This window comes from Haemaphysalis longicornis, unplaced genomic scaffold (assembly GCF_048455015.1).
Source record: "Haemaphysalis longicornis isolate Haplotype H1 unplaced genomic scaffold, Haemaphysalis longicornis Haplotype H1 scaffold_12, whole genome shotgun sequence".
NCBI lineage: Eukaryota > Metazoa > Arthropoda > Arachnida > Ixodida > Ixodidae > Haemaphysalis > Haemaphysalis longicornis.
This window is the reverse complement of record NW_027526225.1, coordinates 9,253,852-9,276,760: the sequence shown is the minus strand read 5'-3', so window position 1 is coordinate 9,276,760 and position 22,909 is coordinate 9,253,852. Positions and strand designations below refer to the sequence as shown.

General features: G+C 45.7%; 2 protein-coding genes across 5 annotated transcripts in view; one reads left to right on the top strand and one right to left on the bottom strand.

Annotated features, from left to right (window-relative positions):
* The window catches only part of LOC144162404 (peroxiredoxin 2-like), a 40,404-nt gene that overhangs the window by 6,086 nt on the left and 11,409 nt on the right, over positions 1 to 22,909 (top strand). The gene's annotated exons all lie outside the window — the stretch shown is intronic.
* LOC144162405 (uncharacterized) lies at positions 880 to 21,344 on the bottom strand. Of its 4 annotated transcripts, none has more exons than XM_077692916.1 (5): positions 16,150 to 21,344; positions 14,910 to 15,028; positions 14,268 to 14,339; positions 12,653 to 12,727; positions 880 to 3,760 (listed from the first exon to the last, which is right to left on the bottom strand). In XM_077692916.1, the coding sequence occupies exons 2-5, from the start codon at positions 14,985 to 14,987 to the stop codon at positions 3,686 to 3,688; spliced, it is 300 nt and encodes a 99-aa protein (XP_077549042.1). In that variant the 5' UTR covers positions 14,988 to 15,028; positions 16,150 to 21,344; the 3' UTR covers positions 880 to 3,685. The 4 variants fall into 4 exon arrangements, with proteins under 4 accessions (XP_077549042.1, XP_077549043.1, XP_077549041.1 ...); XM_077692914.1 differs by having other exon boundaries at positions 881 to 3,760; positions 12,653 to 12,711; positions 16,150 to 21,336; XM_077692917.1 differs by lacking the exon at positions 14,910 to 15,028 and having other exon boundaries at positions 12,653 to 12,711; positions 16,150 to 21,342.

The following is a 22,909-nucleotide window of genomic DNA, read 5'->3' as shown; positions in this document are numbered from 1 at the left end:
TTCTCTGTCTCTACATGGGGGTTCACACTACGTTCCCATTCGTGCTCCGATAAATGAAACAACATAACGGCAACACAATGGAACCTACACGGAACCCCTATTATGCTTCGAATCCTCCTCATCGTTCCCCAGAGGAAGATGGTGGAATTTTTTTTTGTTCAACCCATGCCCTCGTCAGCCTGTTCGGAGCCCTTTCAGAATACATTCATACCGAAGAACGTAAACAAAAAACCCGAGCCATCTCCAGCAATGCTTTTGAAGGGAGCGGTGAAGCGTGCTCCCCCACCAACCTAGTGAGCGGCGAAGCGTGCAGCGTACAAGTGTATTCAAAGATTGTAAATATTTCTCTTGCCACAGGGCGCGCGCTGATTGGGCGGCGGAGAAGCGCCCTGTAGGAGGAGCCATCGCGTGCTTGCTGAGGCGGTGGCGCCCTCTCTTGCGTCGAACCGGATTTAAGCAATTAAATGCACGGCCGGGCTGGAGGAGCGGCGGGCGCGCACTTTCATACGGCCTGCGCTTCGGGTATAGTTCCCACCTTTGACCGCCGCTAGTTCGTGTCGCTGCGGACCAACCCTCACCAGAGCCTTCTATTTACAAGAGTTCGGTCAGGGGGAGGAGCCTGTCATGCTGTGACGTAACGATTACGAAGTACATCACGAAAAATTGTTGTCCCACCGCCATATTTACGCACAACGTCATTAAAAATCGTTGGTTCCGCCATATTTACGCCGCGCCCATAGAGAAAGCATGGGAGTCGCCGGCCCGCGCCGGCCGAAGGCCTCAGGGGAGGGTTCCGCGGTGGAGGGCAGCGTAAACATGGCGGCGCCCAGGTGTGTGAGGAAGCTCGATCGGTCATGTAAGAAAACAAGGCAGCGGAAAGCTATTTTCACGCCGATAATCAGTCCCTGTCGTTAATAGTCAACGCTTAGGCTACTGGCGTATGCGTGCAGAGTGTTACCGGCCACTGTAAATGGTATTTAGTTTTAGGGCGAGCTCATTATCGGTCGAAGTGTTCCGTAGGCTTAATTTACGCGTCGACAGACTGGGGCTGCCGTTGAAAATGTTTTGTCGGCTGTCTTGGAGCAGGTTATTAAATTGGGGAGTTGCGAAGAAAAAAATCATAAAATAATTTACATGTGGACATGGGCATGTCGAAGTAACAGCATGTATCGGCGCGACCGGCTTTGAAAATCGGGCGACCGCACCAGCTTTGCGGCGGTCAGCTGTTACTGCAAGAAAGGCGCCTGGTTTGTGCCAAAGAAGTTGCTGTTACTCGGTAACGTAGCGGTGTTGTTCAGCATTTTTCCCCAGCGTTTAACAAGTGCTCAGGGTCACGTAACTTATTTAGCCCCTAATAAGGCTTGTTCAACGCGCACGGAACATTTGGGCTGTGTTGGTAATGATCGCAACAACAATTAACGAAGTTTGTCGCCTTAACCTGTCGATTTTCTCGTCGTGAAATTGCATGCCCAAGCGTCCGTTCACTTGTTAGATAAGGAATGAATAGTTTGAGGAACAGGTTTTCATGCTACCTTTTGTTATAAACCGTGACCCAGTAAAAGCGCCTTGTCAAATAGGCGAACTTGAATACCAAGTTTTTACGTTTGGCGAGCCTTGATCGTCGCCGGCGGCACGCATGCATGTGCACGAATATTTTGACCGTTTATGACTAATAGCGGGGTTAATTTTTTTTCCCTTTTCATATTCAGTTTTGGAAGTTGTGGATATTGTTTTGCATGCATTAAAATGTTGTGCAAGCTGATTGAAGAGCGTACTTGTTTTTTTTTTTTATCTTCACGGAAATAAATAGAAGTTACTGTACCAGTGCTTTATTTCGAGATATAACCACACTACAGCCTGTATATCTCCGTAAGTGCAGTGAAATATTGCATTACTCACCCTACAAAAATAGTTCCCTTTCTGAATTGTCTGAAAATATTTCAGACGTTCCACCTTGGTTTTACAGACTAAATGGGGAAGGCTGTATTCATCAGTCTTGCAAGGGTAACAGAAGAGCTTAAACATTCTCTACACAAAGCACAACCGTTCAAAAATTGTCAAGTTATACTCACCTGAACTGGAGCTCACCAAAATTTTTCTGTCAGTCGTGTGCTTCTTCAGTGATTGCGTAGGTGTTAGGCCATGCATTTTTTGATATGCCACCTCTCACAACGTGCAACATGCTTGCAGATGTATCACTAGACAGCATGACATTTAATAAAGCAATTGTCTGAAAAAAGCCTCGTAAGAAATCTTTTGAGGTGTTTTATAGTCCTTACCGCAGCATACATGTATCTGCTTTTGAAGTAAGTGTCGCCTATGGTGAAGCCAGTTTGTTGTTCAAAAGGCCTCGTTATAATGGTGGTATACTGTAAATAAATTAATTTGGCTGTCAGCTTGTAAGAACAGCTTTCAATGAAAAACATGCCTTGCAATGGTGACCCTAAAGATGTTTCAATTCAAACTTTAACCGAGGAAGTCAATTTTTATTCAAGTAGATTTTGAATTAAAAGGTAAATTTACTTTTTTGAAGCAGGGAAGCAAGTAAACAATGATGACACACTGTTTTCATTGGCATAGTCTACCTAAATTTCCCAGCGGTAATTCACTTATCACTAACTTTAGACATTACTTTTTTTGTAAACAGAGTACATATGTCATAAGTTATTTCCCTTTTCCCTGACTACTCTTCTCACATGGATTAGCAATGTCAGCCACAGATACAGAGAAACTTTATCAGTCACAGGATAGCAGAAACAGATCAGAGGCCTAAGTCGAGGCAGCCGCTGAAAGCTTTCATGGTGTGGGTTGCCAGTTCCAGTTGTTTGAGATTTGCCGCAACAGCCAGCCACTCGTGTATTTGTGTGGTTGTGTAGTCTTGTCCAATATCAATGGTCCATGAAAAACAATGTTTATGACAAAAAATGGTTCATTCAAATTGGCAACTTTTGCTGAGCAGTATGGAATAAAGCCAGAACAGAACACAAAAACGCCTTTAGGGGCACTATGTACTGCAGACAGAGTTACATTGAATTTTCATAACCTCCCTACTGAGCAGGTGCATGTCAGAAAGGCAGTGGAAACAGTTGACTGCTTTTGATGCACAATATGAGCAGCACACAAACTTTTCTCGAGAGAGGGGAGCAGTATCATTTACAACATTTTAAAGTGCAGTCAAACAAAAGTCAATCTCCCTGAGATCTTGAACACGCAAGAAACAGTTATTCTTGTTTAAAAAACGTGTTAAAGACGTGTGTTAAACAACTTTGCTTTCCTTACAAGTTGAGTTGAGGGCTTCTTTATTTTTTAATTATACACAAATGCTGGGAAGTCACAAGTAAGGCACGACCAGACCAGGCAAGAATTGTGTAAGCTGTTTTGCAGATGTTACCAGCCTTCTTGTTGGGAGGCGGGCAAAATCTTGGGGAATTAATCACAACGGCCTCTGCACAAAGTTAATCAATTCACTGTAACAGCTTGAGACTTGTGCCGTTGTAGGACATCAAATAGGCCACAGTGATTTTACATTTCTTTTTTCAGTTTCAACAAAGGCTGCAGTGTACACAAACTTCTTTTCAGTCTGTACCGTCCTAGATTCTCATGCAATGTCAAATGACACCGTTTCTGAGGACAAGTTCATGCCGTAGCTTGCAGCTCCTATGTCTGTGTGAGGGCCACATTGCATCTAGGCCAACTGCACGGGAGGGTTCCAAAATCCCTGCGACACATTTTCTGACATCTTGCCCACTGAAGGAATTGCCTGGAAAGAAAAACAAAAAGACACCTGTAATTGCTCAGTTTATTGCACATTATAGTACAGCTGCTTCTTAGTATGGTAACTTTTAGCTCACCACTTTGCCTAATCAAATTAAGAGGTCCCATCCAGAAACTCTGCGTTGTAGTTTGCCAATAGTTATTCTATTTTCCGCTTAGCTCGACCACCTTTTAGTGGTCCTACAGGAGTGTAATTGATGAGCGTCGAGTGTACGTGTTGCAGACTGAACATGTTCAAGTTTATCAGCTTTTCCATCAATCTTTATAAGCATTTGGACTGTCACACCATGCTTGTAAGGAATGAGGGCATATTTCTGTTTTCTCTTGTCTTCTTTCTGTTGCCGTACACGGATACCCTCCTTACATCCTTTCAAAATGTCACGCGCACAACTGTTATCAAGAGATGCTCGGGAACCGGGCTTAGGTCAGTTAAGTCCAGGCTTTCTGCCGTGTTGCGGGGACAAGATTTCCTGGGGCTGTTTAGAATACACAAGTTAGCGACACCCCGCTTTACAATCTTCGAGTGTCCAGACGAGAAAGGAAGTAACGGTTGGCATGCTCGAGGCTCGTACTGCCAACACGGACAGCCATCATAGAATCGTTGTTTTAGGTCTATGAATTTTATTGTCTTGTCCGGGAGAAGTTCATGGGTTAAACTGAGCGGCTGCAAATGCTGAGGGAAAGCACCGAGTGTGGCAGAACAACTTGGTTGATAGGCAACAGCACCTCTAAACACAAGGTAGTCGTGCACAAAGCGAACAAACGTAACTTTGTTCTAGCTTTGCTGTAGCGGTTCAAATAGCCTGTTAGTCTGTCAAAACCTCCGAAGAACACCTCAATGAGAACTGGAGCCACACAGGACCCAATGCACATTTTGCTTGCTGGCAGATAAATGCTGTCACACGAATCCATGAAAGTTGACTTTAAATAAAGTGAAAACAGTTCGATAAACCCCTCCACTGTCAAATCAACAAAATTTTGAAACTTGAGCATCCCATAAATGTCGATGTTCTATAAACTCCAACAGTCGGCCATAAGGTAAGCTGTAATACAAGTCTTTAATGTCGACCGAAAACACTGTGAACGTCTGCTCGTGGCTGTCCTTAAAGAACGTGGCCAGCTCCTCTGATCCCTTAATTGCAAACAGGCCATTCAAATTGACCATTACTAGCTTCTTTCGAAGAAGCTAGTGAGGTTGTAAATCTACAAACTATCCTAAGCTTGTGCAACAAAGATATGCTGTACTGAGCAGTCACTCGCACAGACGGCGACTGTGTGTGCAAGCTGCCTGAACACTCTGGAACACAAGCGGCTTCCCAAAGAGCCAGAAACAATAATTGGCTGCAGCATTTATTGACACCCAGTAATAACGGTTATAGAAACTGCATCACACACATACAGCTACATAAGTGCTAGGCTGAATGGCGATAAGGATCTGCAGGTAAACACGGAAACAAAGCAGCTCTTTTTGCACATTTGTATGACCCCTGCATTATGCAGAGGTGTAATATTTATGCAATATTTGGCAAATGTGAACGCACTAACAACTGGAAAGACGAAATCACAATGTTTGGAACCTGTAATGTTGCCCGAATGAAGTTTCTCACTTTTTTCATCGGAGCAAGTGAAACAAATACCACGACTTAGAAAGAGGCGTAACCATACCGCTAGATGTGGAAATGAACCCCACAGCAAGGTGTACGAAAAAGTAGTAGTTTGTTGGCTGGCTCTCAGACGAGGGCATATACCTATGTAGAAGGTCGGCAAAGAAGCTGCCTACCGAATAGTCTAACTGCATGCGGGATCCCTTTCTTTTCTTTGGCAATGTGTTAATAAACACCTTCTGTTGAATGGTGCAGCTGATGGTTGCTGGGTTCTTGTCTTTTCACAAAAGTTGTTGCTGAAAACTTGGGAATGATGTGACAAATCATCTCCTCAAAACCACTGAAGAAGCAGCCTTTGCAATTGAACCAAAGCCCGGTGCTACTACAATATGTCCAGTTCAGACCCAATGCTTTCCAGCTGCCAACAATCTTTAGGCTGTCCGAACCTGAACGCACTGGTGTGCCATGCCATTCGTGAATGAACTCAGTTGATCCCATGCCCAAGCCCTCACAAGAATGGATTAACACAAGCGCTAGCAGGCCACCCTTTGAGTCGGTGTACCCACAATGAACTTTGGAAACTCAACAAACAGACTGAAGAACTTGCGTATGATTACAACTCTGAGCTCGAGTGGAAAGCTGTGGAAGCATGTCATGTTTTCATATGTGTGGCAAAAGCTAAACTCTCACGTCGGAGCGAAGAAAATCAATACCCACAAATGGCAAAAGCCCCGATAAATAATGCAAGGTCACTGAGTGCACAAGGAACGTTCGATGGAGCGATTCAAGGCGAGCGCTCCTTTTGGAATGAGTATGAAGACACCACACTACAGCACACAGCTGTCAACTATTGACAAGTTCAAATAACTCACCAAATACCTTGTTGGGAAGGCACACGACAAGATCAGCAGCCTTTCCCTTTCTGACAGCAACTACCAAATAGCGGTCAATCTACTGGAGGAACACTGTGGAAGGAAGGACCTTGCAATTAACCACAACTCACTTCCTACAGCTGCAGGCTGTTGATTCAGCTAAGAGACATTTGCTGCGACGTCTCTACGACCAAGTGGTTAAAAACGTTCGTTTTGAAGCACTAGGGGTGAAGCAGAAGTACAGTGCTTGCTCAGTGGTTATCAAGAAGCGGCTACCTCACTACTGTGAGCAGAAGCTGATGCAGCTCAGTCCACTGACACATTTTCGGTGCTCCTGGGCCTCTTTTTAAAAAGAAGTCCAGAGGCACGGAAGCAGTAGAAGTCCGTAGCAGTGAAGAGGCTTTGAAACCGTATCGGGTGAGTTTACTCGCCAGAAAAAGCCCTTACTTGCACTTACCACCATTTCCAGAAATAACAAAGCTGCCAGTTTTGCAATGCAAAAACCAACCTTTACTAGGTGTGACAAAATTTAACCCTCGAGCAAAATTACCTACTCGAATGAAGCAGCCGTTGCTGCAAGAAACTTCACTGCACCAAGGAATATCGAAAAGCATGATTCCTGAGTTAGCAAATCTGTCACTGCCGACACTAAAAAATTCTTGTGTGACCTTAAAGATACCAGTTGTTTGGCAACAGACACCCAGGAGCAGTTAGTCTGTCACAAAAGGAGTCCAAGTGAACAGCACTCTGACACGGGGTCCGGACAGTTTATCGAACAGCGTTTTATCGAATGCCGTTTCATCGAACACCGTTTTATCGACGGGCGTTCTATCGAAGCCGTTTTATCAAAAATGTTTTTCTCAGCCTTTTCATTTGAGCCTTCTGCAGTATATTATTTTTGTTTCCTCTATGCTACGTAATTCAAAAAGATTGTCTCCACAGCGGTTTCTTATTATTATTTACCGAAATTTGTAGTATTTAAAGTAGACGCATTTTATTTCTTACATGCCTTTAATGTTTTGGGGATGTGCAAGGGATTCTCTCCGTCAATTTCTTATTTGGTTCATTGGGCAGGCGGATCTTCTATAACGACTCTCCGTCTCTGTATATTCCCCCATCTGATCCACAGCATACACGCCATTGTAGCGTATAGGCTATAATGTCCTGATATGCTTCTCAGTTTTTCATAGTCCGGCTTTGTATCGCTACATCATTACTTTCCCGGGTGTGTTTATGTAACTCATTTCTTGGCACTTGAGCAACCCTGTCGCGTTGGCTCAAGGGATAAGGCGGTGTTAATGACTCTACGCTGTGGTGCTAAGCCCAAGGTCATGGGTTGTATCCCGGCCGCGGTGGGCGTTTTTTGGGTGAAGGCGAAAAGCGAAAACCCCCGTGTGTCAAGATTTTGGCGCGCATAAAAGATTTCAAAGTGGTCAAAATTAATCCGGAGCCTTCAACTATGGCGCGCCTAGTTGCTGAGGTCTTTCTCGGACGCGTTAAACCCCAAAATCAATCAAATCAGCGCTTGTGCGTCCAGTGTCAAAACTTTCAACTGGACAGCTAGTAAAAGCCTGCTCCGACATATGTGTTTCTAGCTCTTTTGATGAGTTCACATATGACGAGTTGGCTGTGACAGGTTCACTTGTGACGAGTTCTCCCAGACTCCACCACCTCTGTTGGGGCCTCACTTTCATTGTCGTCGTCCCCCCCCCTTCCCTCCTTCCCGTGTTCCATTCAATCTTTCAGAAGTTCTTGGCACGAGATTTCTCCAGATGCAAACAATGCGACCACATGGTCCGCGTGGGAGTTACACGCAAACCACATGACTAGAAAAATTGGGGGAGGACAAGAGTTTTTACCACGTAATGATGAACCATGGCGGAAGGATATATTTGGCAACACCAACCTAAATACACATCCAAAGTATATTGCTCATGCGGTTAGGTTTGTTATTATAGTATAGTGTTGAATTCTGTCATATAAACAAGAGGGACGTACATGCTTGAGTGCAATCAATGAAGACGCAAAAAAATTTAAAAATCTAATAAAACAAAGGTGATCGAAAACACGAGAGAGATGCTCCAAAAAATATAAGCAGGTTTTTATATGTAATGCACGGCAGAGACAATGTAGATTGGAGCTAACTGCAGGTTAGGTTAATGCGATGGCCAGTTAAACAAAATAAACCCCGAAAATTACAATGAAAGCCGCCGAACCACACTTTCGATAAAACGGACGTAGGTGGTTCGATAAAACGGCATTCGATGAAACGGCGTTCGATAAAACGGGCATTTGTTCGATAAAACGGCGTTCGATAAACTGTCTGGGAACCCTCTGACACATGTGACGAATACCGTTTTGCTGCAAACAGCGACAGTTTGGGCAAGTGGTTCCGCTAGGCTGCAACTTCTTCATTGCCTTCTCGGCGGTAATAGCCAGTGGACATTGGTCATGGACAGCATAGCGAAAAACCTTCATTGTAAAGTAATCGGAAAAGAGTGTCCCAAATTACAAACATAGGCAAAATGCCCTCTCGCAAGCAAACCCCAAGATGCATGGAGCTGCTTATTCCAAGCCAGCACAACAAGTTTGTCTTAGTCGAAGCCCTCGAGGTACCCTTGACATGCAGTGCAAATCCGTTCACGGTTTTTACTTTTTGCATGGGAGATCAGTGACCTTTACCTTGCCAATGAAGCTGTCGCATCAGATGGCACCATCAAAGCACTGATAGGAGTCGGGTACTGGAAAGTCGCAAGTGGCAAGACTCGAAGGCTTAAAAACGGGTTAATGGTACTGAGACGTCTTCAGGATGGATGCCACAAGGCCCATTAAAGAGCACCCAGGAAGACCTCGTTGCAGTAGCTAAGGACATACAGTGGTGGACAAATGAAATGTGAACATGCAAATGTGAACCAAAACATGCAAAACTGAAATACTGTTTGTGGACGTCCAATACTGGGTCGCTGTTGCTATAACTGTAAAACCACGTTTCCCAACTTTGTTACTAGAATTAAGCCATGCCCCCCAAAAAAATTGGACTTGAATAGGATGAAATTGCCCTACTGTGTGTACTGGATCATATTTTCATGATCACTTGTTCATGACTATGTGAGGACTTGAAGAAAGGCAATGTACAGCTGGATGACATTACAGCAACATTAGTACGCACATCTCAAGAACCGAAGCCTTATCCAAGGCAAAGAAGAAAAACGACTGTACACAAGGGCAATGTACGCAATGACAGCACCTCATCAAGCAACACAGTTTTGGCATAGATTGAAAGACAAACGTGATTTGACGGTGGCCAAAGCAAAGAGCAGGAGCTGTCGAATGCTAAACAGAGATAGCTGTTCTGCACAGTAACAAGCTCAAGCAAACCAGCCCCTTGTCAATGTTTCCAGCCCTCGACAGAGCTTCAGTTTTGGTATGAGGTACATGAAGAGCACAAGGACACCCCGCCTATCAACGAGAAATCAGTTTAAGCGGTTCTCCTAACAACACACTCTCACAAGTGCCCTCCGCCACAGCAGCAACTGCATGGAGAGGCCTCTTTGTGTGAAAAGCAGACATGCTGTGCATCCGAGGGCACCGGTTCCCTTTTCCAAGCCTACAGAGAAACAGTGCACGCAACCCGTTGAATACAAAGACTGTCCCACTGCTTGACGACCAACTGTTATTTCGACATCCTGCAAGAATTTTGATGAAGCGAGCAACATAAACTTGTCACCTTTTGATTGGCCACTGGGCCACAAAAGCTGCTTTGTAGGCAATGCTGTTCTTGAAGTAGGACACGCAGAAGCACTGTTGGAAAGTTCACCTAGGAAATTCGTACTCAACTGTTAAACATGTAGTTGCAGCCAAGGAGCGCAACAAAAACATAAGTGTCGCAAGCAGTGAGGATTCACAAGAGACGAACAGCGGAGGCACTGCAATAATGCAGGACCCTATTTCCATGGTTGTTAAGCCCAGGGATTTCCAGCTGCCTCTGAAGAAGTGGAACAAGCTGCACCTCTCGGAGAATAGGACCCTGGCCATGCGCAAGACGGGTCAGAAGAATCGAGGCAAACAAGTCTAAGTGAGCTGTCGAAGAACGCAAAGAAGACATGACTGCTAAGGACGGCCCACAAAAAAAGACCCACAAGTTCAAAGATCAAGATGCTATCATACCAAACTGAAAACCACTACTTCAACATCCCATGATAATTTCAGAATTGGTGGGGAGGGTGCCTGATGCTGAGCGTCAGAAATAGACTGAGGTTTTACTTGCACTATAAATAAAATAACTAATTTCCCTTGGAGAAGTGCAGAATTCCCACATAAGTAACGGCTCCAGAAATTCACTTCCAGGTAATTTTATGAGCTGCCGGTGTTCCTGCATTCAACAAGAAACTTCCACAGCTCAGATGCCAAAGCACTATGCAGGAAGACTATATTGGAGTGGGTTTGGAATGCAGATTGTGTTCACTAGCAGTTATGGGCCGAAAGTCCTCTTCCACTCTACTATTTGTGCATGTCATTCTATTTTATCAGTTGATAGGTCTAAGGGACAGGCCTTAACTCTTTCGCTACCGCGCCTATCAAAATCGATCAGTTTGGTCGATTCCTTTGGGAGCGCCTTTTCATAGCGTTTTAGGCGTTTCTCAAACAAGTAAAGCTTTTCGGAGTTATATCAAAAAATGGCCTTTCAAAATCAGTTTTGTTTTCATTTTTGCAACGGAAATGTGATTTTTGACACGCTTTTGAATCACCTGGGTGTGGAAAAGGGGCGTGGTCATCGCGCGTCACGGCTACCAACGAAGAATGCGTGCAACTCGTAATTACTCTGCACCAGCGCTTGTTTTTTGCTATCAGGGCGTGAATGGGGAACTAGCAAACAATTTTCAATCGTCAGGTTCGCGCTCTGATAGTAATAATCCCAGAAATCGGCTGCAAATGTCAAGCAGTGCCTGGTTGCAAAGCTACTTTATGATTTTAGGCAGTTTTATTGCCTTTGCGCACGTTCTAAGTACTGTGGTAGTTCTACTTACCCCAGGACCATTTGCAAACAGTTTACAACAGTTTCGGTTTCGTTTCTGCATCGCGAAATTCATATTTAGCGCTACTACGCAGTTACCCAACTTCAAGGCTACCTGCCATGGCGCCTGAAGCGTCCGCGACTGATCCTCGAACAAAGCACGCCGCTCCTGATTTCCCCCACCCTAACCCGATTTCTGCGATAAGAACTTCAGATGCAAGTCAAAATATCACACCCAGTCGCCAGATATCTGTTCCGCTGAGGACAGCGCTTCAAACCGGCCTTACACTGCCAGCTGTTTGCCTTCCAGTTTCGTTTCCATGCGAGGGTATATCCGGGTGTCTAATGTTGCTGCTTTGTTGAACTGTCTATTCGGACGGAGTCTCTGATAAGCTTTTGTACTGTTTCATTTGAAAAATGTTAGGTGGCGCTGCAATAGAGGAGGCTCGTTGTGCTGATCTTTTTCAGCGCTCAACTGCTACTCTGCCAAAGATCGCAGGGCACGATTCTAGCTCATCGTACCTCATTTTTGCGAGCAAGGCTACAATTGCGAGTACGAAGATGATAATAAAGCTCAGCCTTATGCTTTGAGAGATAACTGACCATGAACGACAACAAGCATCAGCCACGGCGTTCCGTTTTCAACTTCCTGCATGTTTTTTCCCGCATCGTGTGCTTGTCCCAAATATTGTGCTCGCTGTAAATGCAAAGTCAGCCATTGACAAGATGTTTTTACGTTATGTGGGGGGCAAATTGGTGCCTCTGATAATGACAAACCGCCAGATTTATTCCAGGAAACCACCCGAAATTGCACATTTTGAATTGGAGGTTGGGCTTCACCACATGACACGAGCACCGTGCATGCTAACATTTTTTTTTATATCTGACACACTGTTCCGTGCAAGTCGACATTTTTTCTAGGGCGCGTTTTTGAAATGTTTTCCTACAAGATGCATATTCTAATTTTTTTCTACTACCGGTGGTTTGATATACACAACTCCTTTTTTATCATTTTTGTCGACAAATTGACAAAAATTTTGGTTTTGATATTTTTTTTACAACTATGATATATAAAAACCTTTAAAACACTGGTATTATTGGAAATGCCGTTAAATAATCTGCATTTTGTGCTCCTGCAATTAGTGCCTAACCAATTTTTTAGCAGGAAAAAAAATGTTTTCTTGGACCCCTAAAATTAGTCAATTTTCCGGCGGTAGCGAAAGAGTTAAAGTATTTACAACGCAATAATATCAGAAAGAAGGAATTAAACGCAACAGTTCAATGTCGCATCACATCTTGCTCGAGGGAAAAAAGCAAGCTAATATTTATGCTCTCAGCTGTACTGCTATATTATTCACACGGTGTAATAAGACACCGTAAAAGCATACCATTCTGGGTCTGGTGCAGGTTCCTGTACCTTGGGGTCTGGCCAAAGTAGTGCTGCACCCTGCAGCAGAGAATTTCTTAAGCACAAAGATTTGCAAGGATTAGGCACAAAGTGCATGCACAGAATGTATTTACATACACTTGTTCACTGCTAAGTCCAGTTGGAGGCTAACATATTAACCAAGCTTTTTCATACTCCCCCTCCCAATTTGACAAACAAGAGGTTGTCTAAATCAACAGGGCCTTCCGATTTGAAAATTCTGGGAACCTATACGGCTTTTCAGAACACAATTCAATCACTACTTGTGGTGTCTATGTAATATTTTTACTCAACCATTGCTAAATTTTGAAATCAAGCTTGCGAGATTATTAAAAAATTACGCTCACAAGGGTCCCAGGCTTTCAATGCCACCACCCCTCACTGCACAGCTTGCTGTTTTGTTTGCTTGTAATTGTTTATAAGATTAACCCAGCAACTAAAGTGCTTTAAGAAAATTTAATAAAAAAGACAATATCAGATAATAAAATACAAATAAACATTCAAGTTAACCTGAAAAGTAAAAAAATAATGCCTTTTAGCCACCAGTGTTGCTTCCTAAGGGGCCTGTTGCAGTTCACGTAGAAAAAAAAGGAAGGAAGGTTCCTTATTGGTACTGGTGCACAAGGCATTAGAAATTTTGTGATGTCAATAGTTTATTGGAATTTTCTTCATTCTCTTCGAACCGATTTTTCTTGTGGACTCCGAGTCATCCAAAAAATGTGATTCCACCATACAGTGCGAGCTCTTTACAAGAAACATGAAAGGTGCAAGTTGAACTGTATGTATGAGGTGGTTAATTTTGCAATATTTTATTATGTTACTGACACGACCTACTTTCAAATAAAAAGAGACATACAGAGCTCTAATGGTAGTTTGGTTAGGTCATTCGAGCTAAGTCATTGGCAACATTCTACTGCCTGCCATTTTTTAATGCATTACTTGGGTTCTTGTCCCAAAATCTGTGCCTGTGTGAACTCAGCCTGGTAGGTAATGTGACGCTCTGCACTCCAGTCATTCCACAACCAATCCTCACCAGTGCAACCATCATGCTTGCTCTTTGCAGTCTTTTTTAAGTGAGGATGGAATGGCATCACAGCTTCAGATGAGGACACTCCCCACTTCTGTGAAGATATGACTAGCATTCCTAATAAGGAACCTGGTACAGTTCACACAGTTTTTCATGTCAGTGAGCAGCATCATCCCACCTTTTTTTTGATATGTCATGATTTTGCCACAGGGCGTCAAAAACACGGGGAACCTATCTTCACAACAATATCGGTTCTCATTTTAACCTTTACGCCAGCATGTATAAGGGTGAAAAAGCAGTTACTCCGCTCTTTACGCCGTCCTTTCTAGTGGTAAGGCGCACAGGATGCCCTAGCACCAAAGGGTCACAGAAATGCTGTGTGATGCTTCCATCACTGTGCGGCCCCACTGTTCAGCAGGATGGAACAACCTGACAACTGCTTAGGCAAAGGCAAGTTCCCCATCTCTGTGCTTACTTCTTGCCCCATCCATTTAGGAGGGGACTCAGACATGGCACAATGCTTAGTGAGTTCCATAGAAAGTGTGCATACCACATCTACGTTGGAAGAGGAGCTGTCCGTGACTTGCGACTTGACCACAGGGGCGCTTGCAGGCGTGTGAGGCTGCGGTAGAGTAAAAAATGGCTTAGAGAATGTGCGGTTACAAACCAGCTTAAGACCATTTGAGACATTTTCTAAACCCACTCTCAAGACGGTTGCTTAAGACAGCCACGCACTATCGGCTCCTTCACACTCCAAATTACTGTGGCTTATAAAAACAACACATAAACTTTCTTTCCGTGCATCAAGGTAGAGCTTGTGCGTGTGCTTAGAGCTAGCAAAGTGGTCATAATGGCTCCAGCAAGCCTCAAAGCCTGGAAGGGAGCGGTGCCTCAGAAACTCAAGTGGCACAGAAGGTGAAGAAGGCAGAGGAGGGAGGTCAAAAGACAAAGAAAGGAACATGGGGAAAGGGAAGGAAACACGACGTAGGAATAAAAGTCTTCAACAAGTAACGAAACATATGCATTCAAAGGACATCAGCACACAAATGCCTCAATTAATTTGTTGCAACATGTCTGTTTGCCAATGGACAGATGAACCAAGCTAGTCACGCCGATGGGCTTTGTAGACAGCTCAAAATTCTGCTGGACTTGTGCAGACCCCTCAAAAATGTAATGACAACTGTGTGCTTACCATTACAGACATTCTAACCGTGAAAAAAGGTTGATGGTGCCCTTTTTTGCGCTGGTACTTGACGCTAACCAAGGCCATAGGAATGTAGACTGCAGTGGAGCGTCGGTTTGTTGATCAAACTGTAAGATAAAAAGGACATTAATAGCTTATGTCACCCAGTCTGCAACAGTACGTTTGCAGCAACCCAGAGGTCTGTACTACAGGCCATATCACTGCGAGCATAAAACAAAGCAAACAGCAATACAGACAAAACAAACACGATTGAGCATCCCACGAAACCGGTGGCACCGCTGTTAGTGAATTCAACTACAAACATTGTGGTCCCATCGGCTGGTTGCAACAAGGGCCTCTCAGTCTGGCCACAAGTCTCGATTTAGTTGTATGTGACACCAAAAGCATGAGTATCCAACCTCATGAATGCTGCTGAGCCAAGGAACAGGTGAAACAAAACGTTGCAAGAGGGGCTCATTACTGTCTGAATTACATGTTTGGCTAGAAATGCATAGTTCAGATAGACGCATATTTATTTACGTCCACGTAAAGATGTTCGCGCTGTTTCGGGCTGTGTAATATTTGTTTCTTAGAGTTTGCGCCCGAATACTGCTCGAACACGTGCCTTAGTTTCCCTCAGCTGTCTGCAATGTGTTATGTATTTCTTATGCACAGGGAGCGGAGACAAGGCTTTTGCGATTGATCTGGAAAGCGTTGCTCGCGAGAGGCTTGAGGCAAGCAATTATCCCGCACTTATCACACTTTTTAAAAGTCCAATAGGTCCACTGACATCCCCCAGAACTTTCTAGACATCTCCGTGAGCGCCCAGCGATACATGCATGCACGTAAAAAAAGGAGCCTCGACGGTTTCGACTACCGAGCGCCATTTCGTATTTCGGTTAGTGCGCTTTTAACTTTCGGCATGGTGCTTCCATAACGGCCAAGAAGCGCACAAATGTGCACCACAAAGTTTTTTGTTGTTTTAAATTTCGGTGACAGCGCGGTGGCGGTCCCCTAAGATTCATATCAACGGAATCTTACGAACGAGCCTGCTTGATTTGAATTGCGTCTTTGTTATTAACTCGCGAAAGGCGTATTTTACAACGTTCAGTTTGTTTCGACCCTAATTATGCGGTGCAAAGTTCGCATATTAACAATTCGACGTAGGCGCGCGTGGTTACCATGTCATACGTATCACCAAGCAGTGGAGAAACACGCAAGAAACATAATTTTCTAACTGCGCACTTACCTCGCATAGCTCCGCACGTTTCCAGGCGTCCAGTCGTTACGGTGATGCTCTGTAACCATCGCGCCGCTTCTCTGGGTCTTTTGAGAGCCTAAATAGGCGAGGTATCGTAAGCGCTGCGGTTGCTGCCCCAACACAGCAGCCACCGATCGCAAGTAAACACGGCGTCGTCGGAGTGGTCGCAGCTCGGCTGGCTTGGCGGTGGTTTGGCGTCTCCGAAGTACGACCCACTCGGCTCACTCTCCGCGCACTGCGAAACGCTGATAAATCCCCCACGCTGATAAGACGTACTGTATCTTTTGGCCGGCGTGTAACAAGCCTCGTTGTCGGCGCCGTTGCCGGGGCCGGACGCGCGCGGGTGACGGTTCTGGCGGGTTTCTATGAGAGACGTCACTAAATGCACAGAATTTCATTTTTTAACCAATCCTCAAGAATTAAATGCCAAGACAAATGCGATATTCAGTTTGCAAAACAAAGTAGTTACCGGGAACCAGTTGTGCTGATTCGCAACGAGAAATAATTAAAAAGGAAATGTTTTACTACATCTGCAACAGCGCAACTTCATTTATTGCCATCTTTAGGGTTCGTAAGCGACCTTATACACATCTCGCTGTTGCAGGCACCTGTTAGATTTTAAAAGGAACGCAAATGGTCAACAGAGCAGCCGTAACAGAAAACTTGTGCTGACTGTGAGGTCCTAGAAGCTGGGTTTCCACACTGTAAACCTGCTTGTCACTTTGCGAAAACCTAGCTAAACATGAGTTGTTGATTGTACTGCGCGCGTTGACAATTCAATTCGCAAGTTCACTTGCGACGAAAGCCGTAAATAGAGAGTTATAGCAGATCGGAAAAACGGTTCCGGTACGGTAACGTCTACCGTCTGGACGCCGCCGCGCATGCGCAGAACCCTACCGTATAGGCTCCGGACAGCGAAGTTTGCCGCGCGAGCGCAGCGCTAGCCGCGACAGACACGCGCAACTCTGGGGCGGTCCCGCCGCGCCGACCCCCTTCAGCGCCAGTGAACGCAACTTTGCAAAAAACGTTTGTTACAACGTTATTTGTGCGTATATGTGCTACACAGTGCAACAAAGTCGTGCAAAATGTGATATAGTCGCGGGAAGCCTCCAAATAAAACGGGGCACTGATAAAATGCTGTTGCCTCGCTGCCGCGCCGTAGGCTAGCACAACTGGGAAGCATGTGTTCAAAGCTTTGCATTCTCCCGCGGACTCTTCTTCTCTGTTTTTTTTTTTTTTTTTTGCAGATACCGACAACGGTTACTGAATCTTGAAAGGCCCACATTAAGCGAGCGGATTACATGCTGCCGTGGTGTACGATCAGCTTGTTAGTAGGCTGGTTAGCAGGCGGTCAATACACATAAGTGCGCTCTAATTTGACAACAAAGAGGGCCCCCAAGCACAATTATAGCATCGTAGTTTTATCACCCAGCGGTTCTAGTCTGCTTCATCTAATATTCCACGTGCTTATACCGCCGAATTAAATACAAATAACCACATACGGGGCGCGGACACTTTTAGGCGTTTATGTTCCCAAATGCTTCGCGAGAAAATCACCGCCTCTTCGTGCAAAATTAAGAAACAATGAAATGGTTGTCTAAGTCACTGAAAAGGAAAGAAAAATAGAGCTAAGACGTGCCGAAATAAAAGTTGGAACAGTATGTACACAGGAAAAAAAAGTTCGCGTTCGGGGAGGAGGAGGAGGAGGAGGACAAGCTTTATTTATCCCATCCATTGTGATTGCGGTCACTCTGGACCAGTGAGGGGTGTACTCGGGCAACTAAATTTTTCTCCCGTGACTTTTGTTGTAAATGTGTTGACGGAAAAAAGGCGCTACTATTCCTTCCTAACGGAAGTCTCCCGCCAAACCCGTTGGCGTGGAGAGAAAAAAATACCCGAATAGGAATATTCCGTAATTTATTCCGATACGCCTATTAGATGTTCTGCTTACACCTCCCCCATCCCATCCCTGCCCAAAGAATTTCTTGTGATAGCCTTCTCGTGAAGAGTTTATTTGTGTGTGTGGGCGAGCTTACATGTATGCAACTAGCGTACTGGGCTACAACTGAAAGCCCAAAAGTTTCTCGGCGAAGCGGGCACTTCTTAACGTCCGCAGTTTCGCTATACCCCAACAAACGCGAATTTCATGTATGGAGCATCACATTCGATTCAAAGACCTATATGTAACTCCCATATTTCTGCAGTCGCATGCAAGTGCACTCACATGGATGGAATACCCCGCGCGGAAACATCGCGCAGCGTCTCATATATTTGTAGACAAAGCCTCCTCTTTTGTGAATTGAACAATATAAATTACGTTTTCTTTTGAAGCGAAACATGCTGATCTTGAGAAAGGTTTGCCCCGCAGGCAGGCTGTACAAGCGTTTCTCTTCTGGGCATCACTCCTATGCGGCGTTTATATGCCTTCCTATACGCAAGTTAAACCGAATAAAGCCTTCTCCATTCACATGCACTATGTGGCAGGATTACTTTACAATCTCTTACTTCGTTTTAAGCCCAAAAGAGGCGAGTAATATGCTAAATCTGCGCTGCAAAAAGAAGAGCGCCCCCGAGCTAGCAGCGTACCGGCTTGCGGGGACCGACCCAGTGTTGCGCAAATCTGCCGAAGGGGGCGCTGGGTGTCGCGGGCTCCGTGTCGCCCTCTGGGCGCTGTCCGGAGCCTATACCGGAGCGACTTGGCCGCGCGGTACCGAGACATATCGTGTCCGTCGTTCGAAAGCGGGCGGCCGCTTTGGAAGAGTTTAGGATACGTACGATTGGCTCACGCCTAGTCGAACGGATTGTAAATATGAGATCGTTTAAGAAAAATGAGGTTGCAACAAGTGAAATCCACGCGATTCTGACAGCTCAAGCAGCAGGCGAAACACGGTCCCGGCCCAACTGCCGTGGCTTGTGTCGTCGAACGACGCATGTCCGATAGCTTCTTTTAGGTTAAATAAAGGCGATACGCCTACATAACTAGTATTAACAGCAACATGGGGCCCGTCTACAAATCGGCGAGTGAGGAACAGGCGGTATCTGTGCAAGGGACTCTCAAATAAAACGAAAAACTAGGAACAGCCAGCCGTATGTACTGAGCGTACTGAGCTTGACCTACTGGCGCCATCTGTTGAAATGGCGTAGAGTTAATCCTGGATACGCAATCCTGGATACGCAGAAAATACCACCCAAGTGGAAAGCAGGGAGGGTCAAACTAATATTCAAAGGCAAAGGAAGCAACGAAGATGACCTTAACGCCTACCGGCCAATAACAGTGCTAAGCAACGTGTCAAAACTGCTTAGCTCAGTGCTAAACCGCAGACTACAAAGCTACTGTGAAACCAACGGCATCTTAACAGAATCCCAAAACGGCTTTCGACCGCACCGCCGCACAAGTGACCACATCTTCACACTCACTCAAGCAATGGAAATGAAGCACGCAGACAAATCTCAGCTCTATTTGGCCTTCCTGGACATGGAAAAAGCGTATGATTCAATCCCGCACCAAAAGCTGTGGGGAAAGCTGAGTGAGACACAAGTAGGAGCCAAATTTATTGATATTATAAAAGGACTGTACACAGACTGCACAGCCGTGTACAACCTCCACGACCTCAACTCGGAGGAAATAAAGCTGACCGTGGGCCTCAAACAGGGATGCCCACTGTCACCTACCCTGTTCAACATCTACATAAACAACTTATTGAAAACGCTGGATGAAGAGGGCCCAGGACTGAGACTATCCACAACCACAACAGATGGAAAAGAAGTGTATACAAAAATCTCAAGCCTGGCTTTCGCAGATGACATCGTGCTAATGGCAGAATCAGAAGCGGACCTGCAACACCTCTTAGACATCTGTACCCGAGTGGCAAGGGAAGACAAGCTTACATTCAACCAGGCCAAGACAAATTGGATGGGCTTGAACATAGACGCCACCGTAAGCCATACTTTCCTGCTCCAAGGTAAAAAAATTGAGCAAACCTCAACATATAAGTACCTTGGCGTAACAGTAACCGACCGACCAAACTACCTGGAACAACAAGAAAAGTCCCTGCTTGCCAAATCTAACCGCTTAAAAGGCCGTGTTTGGAATCTGGCAAGGCACTCGTACAACCCCTACACAGTGGGACGCACCCTCTGGAAGGCACTTGGGGTACCAGCAGTAACCTACGCAGGGGACGTGCTGGCCTACTCCACCCCAGCAATGAAGTGCCTTGACCGCCACCAAAATGAACTGGGACGGTGGCTACTCGGAGGAAACTCAGCCACGGCAACAGCAGCGGTCACAGGGGAGATGGGCTGGTCCCCCTACGAAATTCGCGAAGCAAGATCCAAAATCCTGTATGCGGGGCGCCTGAAATTCATGCCAGAAACAAATGTGAGCAAACGAATATACCTCCACCTGCGCTACAGAAACATCAAGACGCACTGGATTAGGAGAATCACAGCACTGGAAGCGAAATACGGCCGGGACTCCAAGAGACACGAAACAAAAAGTGCAGCAGCTTGGGACAAAGTAACGATAAAGGAAATAACAGAAGCTAACACAAAAGCCTGGAGAGCGGCAGTAGCAAAAAAGCAAAGCCTCACCCTGTACGCTAAACACACTACAGAACCACAACAACGGCCGTTCTACCGCGGAGACCGAGAAAGCGGCCTCTTCTTTCAAGCTAGAACCGGGTCGCTCCTTACACAACAGCGCCGACACGAACTGTTCGGGTCTGACCCGAGGTGCCGGCTGTGCGGAGCCCCCAGCGAAACAGTGGACCACATCCTCTACGAATGCCCCAAGATGCCCGTAGACGTCTCGGCAGCCAAGGTCCTAGCCGAAAGCTTGGCTCTGAGCGGGAACTCTACACAGGACCGGGCCAGAGAGGCTGTGCTCACGAAGCAACGCCTCCGCCTCTGGGAGCAGCACTGCCGGCACGCTGACGCCGACAAACTCTGCGACGCAGCAGCTAGCCAGCAACGAGCGGCCACAAGCCCCAGAGACTGCAGTGCCGATTACACCAGCGAGGATACACACTACACAGTGACAGTGTCTTCGATGAACATCGGAACTTTTGGCACACTCGTACGCGAAAGCAAGCCACACGCGCTACGAAGGTCAGCTGACCGAATTGACACCGCCGCCGACTCTACATGGCTCGGAGCGGATTGGGAGCGGAGAACACCGACCGGGCAAAAAGAAAACTTGAATGCGACGAACAAACTGTAAACTGAAACTCTTTCCTGTGGCGCTACCTAGCGCCTGCCCCGCATCAAAGGGGACTAGGAACTTTTACTTTACTTTACTTTACTTTACTTAGTTAAAATGCCGCTCCATGTTCACGCAGTCGCAGTTCGAATCTCCGTGGGGGCGTTGGATGTTTTTTTTTTTTTTTTTTTTTTTTCTAATACTGTCTTTAGCGCTTTTGAGAACTGAAAACTAATATTTCAGCACAGGAAGCGCCACAGACTCACGAAAAATTGCCAGACGACGTACAACACAAGTCGCTCCCAGCCACGGTAGCATGGCCGGTAGTTACGGTCTGCTATAACTCTAAAAACGAGCCTTCCCGGTACGGTCCCGTAGCGGCTACCGTGTACCGTACCGGAACCGTTTTTCCGATCTGCTATTGGCGGTGAGATGTTTGAGTGGCGCCCCCTGGATCTGACGTCAGCTTAGGGACCCGCTCCGCTGTCGTCTGCTACATTCGCCCCGCTGCTACACCCGCGCCGCAGTCGTCCGGTTCTGACTGGCAGCAGTGCCTTTGCTAGAAATCGCCCGCTTTGATGCTTTGGTGCTTTAAAAAGCGTGTTTTCAATCAGATTCTGACGGCTCTGAATAATTTCAAGCTTTGTCCCGCACAATTTTACAACACACGAGGAGAGAGAGAACGACTTTCAGAGAGCATCGCTCAGACGTAACTCGCCCTCGTCCTATCTAGCGTATTTGCGAGTTTCAGCGCTCAGAGCTCCTCGATAAGTAACCAAAATGCGTAGGCTTCCCTTAACTATTTCTGAGATGCTCTTATGAAGACTCATGAGTCTAATGCTACGCATCAAGCAGCGGGTCGCACAGCAGGAAATAAAACGGGTGCTTTCTCTTTCTTTCGTTGTTGTTAGATGAACTTTTTTTTTTCTGTGCCCAACGCATTCACTTTCTGCACCGTCCTAAACGTCCTAGGAGGTTTGGGGATGTTTGCGAGGCTCACAAAGTTCGTGTGAATATTCAATGCAATAAGATCTGTGCTACGGCGCAGATAACGTTGTCCACAGTACTCGAAGGCGGCTTTTGTGCACCTAATTTCTATCCAACCATCGATATCGTAACGAACTCAATCTGAACCCGAAAAGTTCTGACATGATTACGGTGTTCAAAACTTGATATACTTGCTAACTAACGCAATAAATAGTATACATGCCAATTTTGAGTATAACACAATTCGAAACCAATGAATATGTCCAGACAGCTCTTTATTGTTTTCCAACCCCTTCAGTCGCAAAGAACAAGTCCTGGCCTACCCGGGATGACGTTCTGTGAATTGAAGAATGAATCTTACTCTCTCGTCTTGGACTGAGGAGCCTGCCCACTAACCAGCTCGATTTTACTGTTTTCTCCTCTTCCTGGTCCTCCCCCTCTTCAGTGCAGTTTTACTATAATGCCTGTCTGAATATTGGGATGATATGGTTGTGGCAAATGTACCGAAATATCCCTCCAAATATGAAAAAAACATAGTCTTACTGTATGCTTGCCTTACAGGTT

Excerpts from the sequence above, each read along its gene's own strand:
- LOC144162405 (XM_077692914.1), bottom strand. The coding sequence starts at position 14,987 with ATGGCCTTGGTTAGCGTCAAGTACCAGCGCAAAAAAGGGCACCATCAA. Across the intron at positions 12,712-14,267 it reads CCTCTTCCAACGTAGATGTG|GGTGCAGCACTACTTTGGCC; the intron begins GTATGCACACTT and ends TCTCTGCTGCAG. Across the intron at positions 3,761-12,652 it reads CCTGCACCAGACCCAGAATG|GCAATTCCTTCAGTGGGCAA; the intron begins GTATGCTTTTAC and ends TTTTCTTTCCAG.